We start from the raw sequence: 13257 nt of genomic DNA on the forward strand, positions 1-13257 counted from the left end.
GTAGCCAATGCAGGCAGCAAGGATGGGCTTGGGAAAGTAAACACCAGAGCAGACCAAAGTTTTAAGCTCAGATATTTGACTTTCATGAAACTTTCAGGAGAAATGTCGGATATGATCAAATTGCTGTTTAAAATACCTGTCAAGACTTGACTGACTTTCAAGACAAGTGGCACTTTCAGGGATGTATTTTGAAAGGTGGCAAATACTTGGATTTCAGAGTGTAACTTGCTGCCCAGTACTTATCTTAAAGCTTTAACAGGAATACTTGGCAAACTGCTATCTTGAGCGGTTCTACTGTTTATGTTCCTAATTTAATGATATTTATTATAGCCTCTGGCACTTTTGGTTGTGTATGGCCTTTTTCATTACGTTTTTCTCCTTTCTGTAGGGCCTTTTTCATCACATTGTTTTACTCCTTGTCTGAATCCCAATGTAATGTGTTATCACAAATTGCCAAGGTTGTTCTCCTTCTGCATTTCAACTGTGCTACTGCAGTTCCTGTGTCTGTACAAAAACCTGTCAAGAAACTCCCATGGATTTACTTCCGTCAAGATTCTCACTTGTTGTGAGTGAAATAAGTCTGATTTTGAAAAGTTACAGCTATTTAGATGTGACAATGTAAACTGTTCTAGTCTCATCATGACCCATTTTGCCATTCAGTTCTAATTTCTAGCAGCATCCCCATGTATAGCAACCTCTGCATAGTTTGACATGTTGAGCTGCTGCTATTTTAGGCTTTCCTGGGGACTCCTGTTTGTCCCTACCCATGGCAGGGAGGTTGGAACTACATGATCTTTAAGATTCCTTCCAACCCAACCCTTTCTGTGGTTGTCCTGCCTCTCTGCTGGCCATGGCTCTACCGTGAGCTTTGGATGTAAAAGCTGGCAGAGTATTTTAAGGTAAAAAAGCCTTTTCACCACCTGGCTCTTTGCTTTGATATCTACAGTTCATTGCTGTAATTTTCCACACTTACTGTAATTTAGGGAGAATACTTTGAACAATCTGCAATTGGTTTTGGGGTATTAGCTGCTAACTACCAAAATCTGTGACTGCTGAGAGCCACACATTCTTGAAAGATGAAAGGCAGAGGAAACAGAAAATTGAGGAAAAGGCACCACTTAAAGTGGCCTCTGGATTTTTGGTCAAATCTAGTTATATAGAGCTCTCTACTATCACTTGGTTTCAAATGTAAAGCAGCTCTTAGTATCAATGGGGTACGGGCTATAGGATGTTTATGAGCTTTTTACCCACAAGATGAGTGGCTGTGCCATGCAGCAGTGATGCTATGAAGTGTGTGGAGGAGAACAATAGAGAGGGCACCTGGGAAACAGTATCGCAGCAGGACAGAGAGCGGTGAGTGCTGAGACCTGAGTGCCATAAAATCAGTTTTGGATGGAGAAGCTGGGCAGAGTATCAAGCTTGGAGAACAAAGACAATGTCACAGTCACGTATGGTGGTGCTGTGGAATAGAGGGCCTGAAAGTTCTCTCTCTAATGGTGGGACCTGCTGCACATGGCATCCCAGAAGAAGCCAGTTTGCACGCCATGAGCATCTCCTTTTAGACACTTTACTGCTTTGATACTCTGTGGCCTGTCAGAGGACCACTGTGGGGAATGTGTCAGCAGGTTGTTGTATTTGTTTTTCATTTCTATACAGCCGTGGCACCTTTTGAAGACAAGGGTCCCTCCCCTTAAGGCACTGTAGATTACAGGTGTGGAAAACCAAATGCATTTGACGTAATTAATAATGAATATACATCCACAGCAAGGTCTTGTATTTTAGACAATTTTTTTCAGATAACCTACTAATCATAGCAACACGATCATAGCTAAGAATATATTAATGATATAGTTTAGCATATTTTTTCTCAATAATCCATATGTAGACAAATAACTTGGCAAACTTATTTTATGTCTGCAGATGTGGATATGGATATATTTTTTTTCTGCTTTAATTATTTCTCCTTAATGGAACTTTTAAGCTGCAGATAATTATTTCTTAGGGATCCTCTGCACTGTAGTTTAATCATTATTCCAGCTTATCAAAAAAGGTCACAATGACCTTTTGTTGCTGCATTTTGTACCTCTGTTAGCTAAATTAATGTCTGCTTGGAACATAGAGTGAGAATTTGGGAAAGAATAACTTCTGTGTGTGGATTAATAAAGGACTACACTTGCAGTAAAACGAACAATTGCATTCTTTCTGAGAACCAGACACTCAGTGGAGGCACTAAGGCAAAGGCAGTCCTCACAGTAGACCCAGGCGGTGTTTTGAAAGCTAGTGCCTTCAAAGTTACCGTGGTGCCCTCCCACAGGAACATTATCCGAGAAGCATTTGTAGCATTTGAGGAAAAGTTCAAGTGATAAAGACACTCGGCACAGTCATTGTCTTGCTCTTGTCAAAGCGACACTGCCCTACCCAAGGGCATGACATCTGCACTGGTGTGCATCAAGTGACAGGAGGGGGCTCCTTGCGAAATGCCTTTTCTTTCTAGATTTCACAAACGGCTGCATCTTTGCTCACCATTCCCATTTCCAGCACCCAGCTCTTGCAGCTCGGTGGCTGGGATGACAGTGGGACAGAATGTGTGATTGTTTGCTGATAACTTGTGTAAAACCTCGGAGAAATGTGGGACTATTACTCAGAGATAGATAATTGAAAAAAAATTAGAATAAAATAGAAATCAATACAAAAGATGCATTTTAAGATTCTATTATTTTTTGAAACAAGATATTATAATAGAGATGCTGGTGCTTTTTCAGATCCAGAGTTCTGCCTGCAGCTGTGTGATGACACCAGGCTCAGCCTTTGCTGAGTTTTTTTAGCCCTTACAATTTTGGAGGTACGTTGGAAAAAGCAAACTGTATTTCAAAATCTGGGGGAACTAATAAATAGAGCTCCAAACTTACTGATTTTAAGGCTCTCATACCCCTCCTTAATCAGTCTGATATAGCAAGGGAAATTACTTAAAGGAGCAATTTTTGTTTGCTTTGTATTTATTTGAAGTCTGTGACAGGCATTTAAACCTCTTCTTGGTCACAAATGCTGTGTGATTGGGTTTTTCTGCTGTTTTTTCTTGACATGGCTGCTGGAACAGAAGATGACAACTCCTGCTTCCTCCATGTCCTTTGACATTCATTCCTTGCTGTGCTGTTGCACATCTTCTCTCTTTTGGGAGAATTACTTAGTTCCAGTTCACCTTTGCATAGTGAGCAGTTAATTTTAAATACATGGTGTGTTGTGAGGAAAAAAAAAAAAGGTGGTTGCTCTTTTCCCAGCATCCTACCATAGCCTTTTGAACAAAAATGGCTGATTATTCAAAGTTAGCTTTACTATATGCTAGGCTGCAGTATGTGGTTGCTTACTGCTCTTTCTTGTGCAGAGGAAAGATTCAAAAAGTCTTGTAAGTGAACTGCAAACTCAGTGCTCTGCTTCCTCCTGGGCAGCTGATGGGTTGGGGGCTGTGCTCTGCCAAATCAGCCTCTTTTTTTTACTTCATTATTTCTCTGCAGGCTTGACTTGAACCCAAGTGTAGGAGTGGGAGCCACTAACCCCAGGAAACTTGCAGGAAAATAAACCCAAGAAAGCTCTTCCAAATGTCTTGCTGAAATATGTGCAAAATTATTGCTGTTTTTTACTGTATTTTGCAATATTGTACTCTTGTGTTTTTTACTTTGAATATCCATTTTATGGTGTGGCAGTCACATTTATGTTTAGACTGGAGCTCTCCCATAGATAGGGAATTAAACTTCAACTGTTAGGGGGTAACTTGTTGCAAGCCTACCAAATGTCAGCTCATCCCTGCTGAAATGTCTCCATGCAGAAGGGAAATGGTGGTATATTATGTCCTCTTTCTCTGCATTGAACACTTCTGAGCAACATCTCACTAAAGCAAGCTTGAAAAGCAGCAAGTCCTTGGACTGCTTCCTCTTTCTCATTCTAGCAGGAGCCAAGCTCACCCCATGAATTGTATTTATGTAAGAGACACTAAGGATTGTTAGTTAAATGTCTGTTAGGTCTAGACTTGGATATCACAGACCTGGTTATCTGTGCCTGAGTAGCTCCACTGGATACCACTATTTGCACAAACCAGCGGTTAGTCTGAGAGTAAATTAATCAGTTTTCTGCCAAAGCGCTGACCTCCTGCAATTGATTGACCTGGCAAGCAGCCCTCAGCTGACAACTGGCCATAAAAAAGGGACTTCTGAGCAAAGGAGTGTCATTAGACTCTGAACCTCCTGGAGCCATGAGGGCGATAGTGTTGGCTGTGGTTTGCATCCCGCTCATCATGGCAGTAGAACGGTAAGAAAACACATCTGGTTTCACTGGCACACATCTCAGCTGGCTTCATGGGATGACCTGTGCTTGTTGCTACTTGAGGTCTCAAAAAAGAAACCTTTTTTTATAAAAAGAGAGTATATGACAGTTCTAGGAAGGACAATCAGGGTTGTTTTTTTTTTTTTTTGTGTGTGTGTTTATTTTATTTGCATAGAATCCCCTTGATTCGATTCAAATCTATCAAGAAACAGCTGAAGGAAAAGGGAGAATTAGAGGAATTTTGGAGGAATCACCACCCTGATGTTTTTGCCCGGAGGTATCTGCATTGTTTCCCTGCAGATATTGCTTTATCAGTAGGAGCTGCTTCAGAAAGGCTGTATGATTACATGAATGTAAGTACAGTTTTGGTAATACAATCATTAGGACTCATCATTCTACTGAAGGCAGGTTTTTTTCCCAGCATATTTCAAATCTAGTCTGTCAATGAAATTATAGGGCTTGTGGTGTTTTGTTGCTTTATGCTATAAATATTAGATCATAAAAAACTAGGTTGCAATCTGCAAAATAAAGCATGTGTAGATCTAGAATAATATGGGACCTGAGTAGAAAGCTGAAGTAGAGTAGCAGTAGTAGTCTTGTGGCAAGTTTTACTTTTGTATAGATCTGTATTGGATTCGGTTGGGTCCCCAAAGAAATATGGGAGGTTTACCTGTATCAGTCTTGGCGAACTACAGGGTTTTTCACAGCAGAATCTGACTGCTTCATTTAGTCATATTCTATTTACCAGACACTTTGATGCTTCTGTGTTATAAAAAATGCTCCAAATCTCATTTATTTAATCAGAGGGAATCACAAAACAGTGATGATAAAGACTTAAGCAGAATTTTTTATTTTTCTGCTTTTGTCTCTGGAATTTAATATGTATTAAATATTGGAGACTGACCTGGGAGGATTTACCATCTAAACTGAAAAAGGAAAAAAATATTAATTTCTCTGTATCTCAGACAGGCAAGTCACCAAGTCTACCCTTTTGTAAGCTGTCTTTTCTGGTGTCAGAATTTTGTCTGTTTGGATAGTCTCTATTTTCTGTTTTATTTGGTTTTTCTGCTATGCTTATCTCAAGGGAAACTAAACTTCAGAAATTCTGTGGAGTCTGAACAGGGAATGGAATTGAAGGAAAGACCAAATTCATTCAGCAAGAACTTATTGACACTTGAGGGCCATAAAAAAATAAGTATGTGAAGAAAAACAAAGGACACTGAAACACTTCAACCTGCTTTAAAGCTTACTTTAAAGAGGGATGAATTAAAATCTCAAAACAACAAAGCAAAACCCACTTCCCCAGCATATTCAGGTAGCACCAGGAACGGTTTTATTGCAGTGTGTATGTGGGTTTTCTGGTTGTATGTTTTTTGTTTTGGGTATTTTTTTAAATGAACATCCCTTAGGTTTGTTTAATGCAGGAAGAAATAGAATCCTACTGTAGAGTTGGATATTCTCTTAAATGGCATGCTTGCTTGCCTTTTCAAGATTATCTCGTTCAGACAGCATAGTCTGGGGGTCAGAAACGTCAGTTTATTAATTAATAAGTATGCACTTGAAGGTACATATTCAAATACTTGTATTGCTGAAAAACATTTGGCACTAACTATTGCTTTTCTATCTGTGGTTGAATTCCAGAAATGCCTCTTCCTAAAAATAGGTCTCTTAATGCTGAAGTGCTCTTCCAGGGCCAGATAGGAGCACTTAGACACTTGTATACGGGATGTGGATAAGCACTTCACTCCAGCATTCACGTGTTCCCAGATTATCTCAGTCTCAATTGATATCCAGGGATGGTCAGTGGTTTCTTCATCTGCTGGATGAACTTTGTCCAGTACATCAGGACAGTTTGTGCAACACAATACTTTTTGACTTGCTATAGTAGCCACTAATTACAAAGGAAAAAGGGCAGCCACATAAGACAGTGTTTGTGCCACTGGTCGGAGCCCTCTGAAGCCGGCAGAGGCAGGTCATCCTGACTTTGCAACACTGTTTTCTTACTGACATCAGTGAGCCTGAAAGTCTGTGTGGTCACATGAGCGTTTCATCTTGAGGATGACCTCGCCACCTCTGAAGCCAGTGCAAGAGAGTTTTTTGACTCCATAGGGAACCCAACTGAATGTTTGCTTAAAAGGCTTTAAAAATGCCACACCATTGTTCATTCAGCTGGAGTGAAACCTGCTGCTTGAAGCCACTCGTGGAACCAGACACGCTTCGTGTGGTGTGCCTTCACGTTGAAATGGAGTTGCACAGAAGCCCTTGAGGAAGCACTGTGGGATGCTCCCAGTCAGGGCTCTTCCCCAGCAGCTGGCTGGAGGCTGCCCGGGCTGGGGCTGAGCGGTCTGTTCTCCTGCAGGCGCAGTACTACGGGGTTGTGAGTGTGGGGACACCGCCCCAGAGCTTCACCGTCGTGTTTGACACCGGCTCCTCCAACTTCTGGGTCCCATCCGCTTACTGCATCAGCGAGGCCTGCAGTAAGAAGTGCTGCTCTCCTCCATGCTTCTCTTGTCTTGGTGCAGAGACCTTGCCCAGTCCTCCTTTCCCAAGAAGCTTGCTTGCAGCAGGGGTCTGTAATGGGGGGATTTGGAGCATCCCTTAGGGCTATTTCCTCCTCTGTCCCTCAGGTCACTCTGCAGCCAGGGCAGGCACCGGCTGCAACTGCCCAGAGACCCTCTGCACCATGAGGTAAAAGGCATGAAAATAGACCTGGGAGACCTACCAACAGAGGTGGAAATGCCCATTTCTGTTCTAATTTTTCCTCTAAAATGCAAAATTACCACTCTGTATCTCTGGTACAGAAAAACTGGGGTTTGCAGAAGAACTGAGATGCCTGCAGTACTTCTTCAACACTTTTCTCTTGAGCAAAAACTCTTCTTCTCCTACATCTCATCTCATTCTGCACTGGGGAGTGGGTGGGTTGCCAGAACCTCCCCTCAGTGTAGAGATGTAATTTTTTTTTGTGTAGGGGTGCACCAGAAATTTAAGTCCTTCAAGTCAGATTCATATGAGCATGGAGGGGAAGCCTTCTCCCTGCAGTATGGCTCAGGACAGCTTCTGGGCATTGCTGGCAAAGACACACTGCAGGTGAGTGTCCACCTCAAATGGCTGTCAGCCTCCACATCAGCTGTTTGCAGGGCAGCTCAGATACTGGCTTTGCCCTGGAAAACTTTGCCTGGTTTAGGCAAGGGCAGAGTGAGGTCCCACCAAGCTGAGTGCGGAGAGGTGCGGGTTCTGCCCCAGTTTTGTGCTACCAACACAAAAGCATCACATTTTATTTTTCAATTCTGCTTGTTTTCTTGGATCCTCTTCTGGGCTTATGAAGAAAAGCCACATAATTGAAACATTCTAGGGAATCTGTGCTGCCTGCATGCCAAATGGGCATCTGCTATGTTGATGCAAGTCACACAAAGATAGCCAGGCTTTATAAACTGAATGAATCTATTGATATGGATCAGAAATATGGCTAATTTCTTGTTATTGGTGGTGTCATTACTTCCAGTTGTGGCTGTTCTTTGCTTGGTTGTTTGTTTCCTTTTTATTTACCAAACAGATAAGTAACATCTCCATCAAGGGACAGGACTTCGGCGAGTCAGTGTTTGAGCCAGGAGCAACTTTTGTCCTTGCCCACTTTGATGGTGTACTGGGCTTAGGCTACCCCTCCTTAGCAGTAGGCAATGCTCTGCCTGTGTTTGACAGCATCATGAACCAGCACCTGGTAGAGGAGCCAGTCTTCTCTTTCTATCTGAAAAGGTCTGTCTTTAAAATGAACTGCTAAAACAGAAGTAAATCTATTTTAACTGTTAATAGAGACAACTGTGCATCTGTATAAAGCTTCAACCCAAGAAAGACATTTTCCCCATTTTTTGAGTCTTTGTGTTATTATTTTTTTTGTTTTCAATGTGACTTTGAAGATTATGAAGAAAAAATGTTATGGGAAGGACCATGATTTTGGACAGAGATTTATTTTTGGAGCTGGTCATAAATAAAAGTTCCCAGCTCAAACTCACCATGTCAGTTGCCAGAGGCTTCCCACTGGCCCATACAGATGAACAGAAGTGCTGTGCTACACCCAATTAGCCACATTTCAGAAAAATACTGTTCCCTAATCTGGACCTAGCTGCAACTCCACCTATTTCTCTAGTGTTTCTTCTGAGCTGAGAGTAGCAACTAGCTCAGCCTGCTCCCCCTGCCTACCTTGGTGCCAACAGTAAGTCTTCTCAGAATTTGTTTGGAAGGTCTGAGTTGGAACACATAAAGTGATAATCTAGTAGTAATCCCTTTCAGCCATCCATACCTGAATTTTGAAAGTGCTGTGATTTGACTTTTGCTTTTTAAGTGTAATCTCATTGGTGCACACTGCCACGCTCCCATGTCTGTGTTAAACTGTTTTCTGCTTTCAGAGGAGAGGACACTGAAAATGGTGGTGAGTTGATTCTGGGGGGAATAGACCATTCTCTCTACAAAGGTTCAATCCACTGGGTCCCAGTCACTGAGAAAAGCTACTGGCAAATACACATGAACAAGTATGTATGTATGTATGTATGTATGTATGTATGTATGTATGTATAAAAACCCTGATGAAATTCACCTCTTTAGGTAAAGCCCCAGAGACAGAAATACCTGGTGACACAGGTGCAGGAGGGCTCAGCTGCAGTGTTTTAGCCCTGTGTCCTCAAAGAGGGGTTCACCAGGATGAGATCAGGGTTTGTTAGTTCTCTAAATCTGGTGTGACATGGGTAGCTGGTGTCTGGAAGAGCATGTCAGTAAGTTTTAATATGATATATCAGTGGTCAAGGTGAGTCTTGGTGGACTGTTCAGTTAAGAGGTTAAGGCGCCCAGGAATAGAATCTAGCTCTGGGTCCTGCTTTCATCTGTCCTGCTAACTTTGGTCGAAATAGCCAGTGTTCCTTTGTCCCACTTCTAGCACACTGCCTAAATTGGTGAGAGCACATACCTGGGGGTGAGGATAAATTCATTAGCAGGAAGCACATGATTGGAGTTGTAGGAGTCTCAAGAGAGAAAAGTGGGTCCACAGACATTCTTGTCTTTAGCAAAGCTTGTCAGCTAGTTTTAATCATAAAAACACAGAATCATTAGAGTTGGAAAAGATCTTTAAGATCATTGAGTATAACTGTCAATCCAGCACCACTACCAAGTACATCACTAAACCATGTCTTCAAGAGCCTCATTCACACATCTTTTGAATACTTCCAAGGATGATGACCCTACCACTTCTCTGTACAGCCTGTTCCAATGCTTTACAATACTTTCTGTGAAGAAATTATTCCTAATATCCAATCTAAATCTACCCTGGTACAACGTGAGGCCATTTCCTCTTGTCCTGTCACTTGTTGTCTGGGATTAACTTCAGTCAGTACTCTGGTACTTTAGCTAGCAATAATACAGTGTATCAGTCACAGTGTATATGCCATTTGCTTAAAGCTGTATTTTTTTTTTTTTTTTTTTTCATTTGCAGTATAAAGATCCAGGGCCGGGTGACATTTTGCTCCCATGGCTGTGAAGCCATCGTTGACTCAGGCACTTCTCTTATCACCGGCCCCTCTTCACAAATCAGGCGATTGCAGGCATATATTGGGGCAAGTCCATCAAATACTGGAGAGGTAAAAACTGTACAGCCAGAAAACCACTAGAGAGAAACTGGTATATGATGCAAAGAGTTGGAAAATAACAGAAGTGATGGCTTAGACAGGTGCCAGTGAAAGCCTTGCTTCCAGGACAGTACTGAGCTCCGAGCCAAGCTGCTTTTGACTACATGCCTTGTCCTAGTCCTTTTCCCAAATGTTCACTTCATCTTCTATACTGATGTGTAAGGAAATAATGGGGACATCTGTTTGAGGAATTGATCTGTACTCTGCATGAGAGATAATTTTCTTTTGGAAGCTCAGAGGGTATTCAAGGTTCCCAGCTCTAGCTGTTGGCTGTCCCAAGCCAGGAGGGATTTGGTGCTGATGGCCAGCCATGTCAGCATCAGATGGAAAGGGAATGGTATTTTAATGGCAGCCCCACAGTGGTTTCAGTGACAGAGCCTCTCCCTGTCAGCTTGCAGTGGAGCAGTTGGTGTCATGCCAGAGCTCCTGGGAAGGATGCACATCAGTGTCACTCACAATGCTGGCTCCTCGCAGGGCACAGGACAAGGCTTGCTGGCTCTTACTCTTCCTCCTCAACTTTACTCCACTGACCCTTTCCTGGTTTTCCTTTCTTCCCTACTGCTGTCTCCTGCATCTCCCTTGCTGACACTCCTTACCACTCCTTCCTGTCCTGCCTCCAGAAGGAGCAGTTTATTTTACTGTGCCCTTGGCTGACTCCCACAGGTGACCAGCACATTGCCACAGCTCCAGTGCTCAAGCAAAGCTGCAATGTGTTGCTTTTTTAATATTGAATTTCACAGAATATTCTGAATTGGAAGGGATCCACAAGGATCACCAAGTCCAACTCTCAGGCAAATGGCCTGACAGGGATCAAACCCATGGCCTTAGTGTTATTAGCACCATGTTCTAACCAACTGAGCTAATCTCAATTTGTCTTGATCCTAACCCAAAGCTACTCTTGGAAGAAAATTAAGAGTATTGCAAGTGTCCAGTGCACTGGACAATGAGCAAAGACAAAAGTGGACTCTTCTGTCATTTTTAAGAGGAGGAGTTGCAGTGACCTCTGTGTAACTCCTGATGCTCCTGATTCTTTCTCAATCCAACCTTTAATCTTGATTTTGTTCAAATTTTTAGATACATGCAAAAAAGTACGCTCTGATAACAAGTTGATTTTATAATGGGTCATGCTAATGAACATAGATAACATACCTTTTTCCAATGTACTTATACTACCCCAATGTAAACAAGGAATGGGTCATTGCTGTGTAGGTTCATATATACACCAGTATTGACTTAAGAACATTTATCTGGCATCTCAGATTTCACAAAAAAGTGTCTGGAAATAAGAGTTTCTGTGACTGGTTTTTAGCAATCATAGACAAACAGCACACATTGGCTCAAATTTATCCCAGTACAATTGAGTTTATCCATCCCAGATTTTACCAGAATTTTTATCTCTTTTCAGCAAGGATTGATTTGTTCTGGATGTACTATTCTGTAATAGCTATGTTAAAGAATTATATCTTGCTTCTTGTATCCTAAAAATCATTTTATTGGCTTTTTGTATCTTTGTCCTCTGTATCCCATTATTTATTTTGTTCTAATGGTATGACAGTTGGTAAGTGTACACAAGATGTAGGGTTATGTCTTCATAAAATAGATTGAAAAACAGCAAAAAGCAGATTTTTCCTTCTAGGAAGCCTCTAAAAATTACTTAAAACACTACACTTTACAGCAAAGATTCCTCTGGGACTTGGAGTATTCTGCAGTTCTGTTTCCCACACTAGTTGTTTCATGAAATAACTAGAAAGGCCAGGAAATTATCTTGTCTCTTACTGTAACTGAATATGTTATTTATGTACATTAATGATCATGCCAGAGTTTAGTCCTTCAACTCTTTAAATCCCATTCCAGGGCAAAGTTTAAGCATAAAGTGCTGTGTTCCTCACTAGCTTTTCTTTTTCCCTAAAGTGATGGTATTATGGGAGGACCTGGGGTGAACTCCATCCTCTGTGGCTGGAGCAGCTCCTTCTGCCCTGTCAAGGCCAGAGCATTGGGGAACTTTTGCTCAGCAGACCTTGCTGATGCAGGCCGGCTGGGGCTCACACACTTAGTTTTGCCTTTGAGTTGCACAGGGAGGATATCAGAGCCCCTTCACCTCCTTTCTTTTGGGACTTGCAAGGATTTTTATCAGCTTGGGGTCCCTAGGGTGCAGTGGTCTGGGCTGCTGGGCTGATTTGACCGAGTACAGGAAAGCTGGATGGCAGTGTTAGGCTGTAAGTCAGCCTGATGCTGTTTCTCTCTAGTAAATTCACAATTACCTACTCCAAAAGCCTTGAATTCAAAGAGCAGTACTTGAAGAAAGACGAAGCGATCCCATCTCAGTCAGTGCATTGTGTCCAGTTTCTCGTAGACTGCAGAAGACTGTCGAGCTTGCCTCACATAAGCTTCACGATTGGGCACCGTGAATACAAGCTGGCAGCAGAGCAGTACATCATAAAGGTGAGTATCAGCAGCTTCCCTGCTCCCTGCTCCTCACTCCCTGAGCTGGGGATGGAGCAGGCTGCTGCAAGGACATGTGTTTTCCCTTCCAGGAGTCTATTGATGACCAAACCTTCTGCATGAGTGGCTTTCAGTCTCTCGACATCCCCACTCGCACTGGCTCACTCTGGATTTTAGGAGATGTCTTCATGTCTGCATTTTACTGTATTTTTGACCGTGGGAATGACAGAGTGGGATTTGCAAAAGCTGTTCACAGAAAGGATTACTACTGAGCCATAATAGCATTTATTCTGTCTTAAATAATTGTAATGGTCTTCAACACATGTGTGAAAAAGAGCTTTTACTGCAACTCTGGACATAAATGCACATTTTGTTGTTCCTCTCCAAGTTTTAAGGACTTTGCAGTGATCCTTGTCCCAGATGATATCATGTGGTTAATTATCTATATGTTTACAGTAGAGAAACAATTTTTTCTGAGTAACTCATGGACACTACAGCTCTCATTATAAAGCAGTAGAGCATCTCAGCATTCAGATTTGCAAAAGATCAGGAAGAATAAAAATACTGAACTGTGCCAGGCTGAAAATATAGCAGATACGTGTGGAGAAAATGAATCCTAATCCTGCCTGGTCTGGCTATCCTTTTTTCCTTCTTATGTGCGAGTTTCCACCTAATTTCCTACAGCTTTCCTTTCCATCATTATCTTCCATGTTTTGGGCTTTGTTCAACTTTGTTTCCCGAGTGCCGTGGAAATTCTCTTTAAATTAGCTTGCTCCAAACAGCTTATATAAAAGAGAATTTGACTAATGCCTGTGTAGCGACTAAT

At 42.0% G+C, this 13257-nt stretch overlaps 1 protein-coding gene across 1 annotated transcript; it reads left to right on the plus strand.

Annotated features, from left to right (window-relative positions):
- Positions 1 to 3970: 3970 nt before the first annotated feature.
- Positions 3971 to 13238, plus strand: LOC100218931 (cathepsin E). The gene is made up of 9 exons (XM_002189662.7): positions 3971 to 4302; positions 4493 to 4670; positions 6677 to 6794; positions 7286 to 7404; positions 7871 to 8070; positions 8721 to 8843; positions 9797 to 9941; positions 12333 to 12431; positions 12524 to 13238. Exons 1-9 carry the CDS (start codon positions 4247 to 4249, stop codon positions 12701 to 12703), a joined length of 1218 nt encoding a protein of 405 aa, XP_002189698.5. The 5' UTR covers positions 3971 to 4246; the 3' UTR covers positions 12704 to 13238.
- Positions 13239 to 13257: the final 19 nt, after the last annotated feature.

This window comes from Taeniopygia guttata, chromosome 1A (genome assembly GCF_048771995.1).
Source record: "Taeniopygia guttata chromosome 1A, bTaeGut7.mat, whole genome shotgun sequence".
Lineage (NCBI taxonomy): Eukaryota > Metazoa > Chordata > Aves > Passeriformes > Estrildidae > Taeniopygia > Taeniopygia guttata.

Coding starts and splice junctions, on each gene's coding strand:
- LOC100218931 (XM_002189662.7), top strand. CDS start 4,247: ATGAGGGCGATAGTGTTGGCTGTGGTTTGCATCCCGCTCATCATGGCA. Junction 9,942..12,332: donor GTCCATCAAATACTGGAGAG/GTAAAAACTGTA, acceptor CATTGTGTCCAG/TTTCTCGTAGACTGCAGAAG. Junction 12,432..12,523: donor CAGAGCAGTACATCATAAAG/GTGAGTATCAGC, acceptor TTTCCCTTCCAG/GAGTCTATTGATGACCAAAC.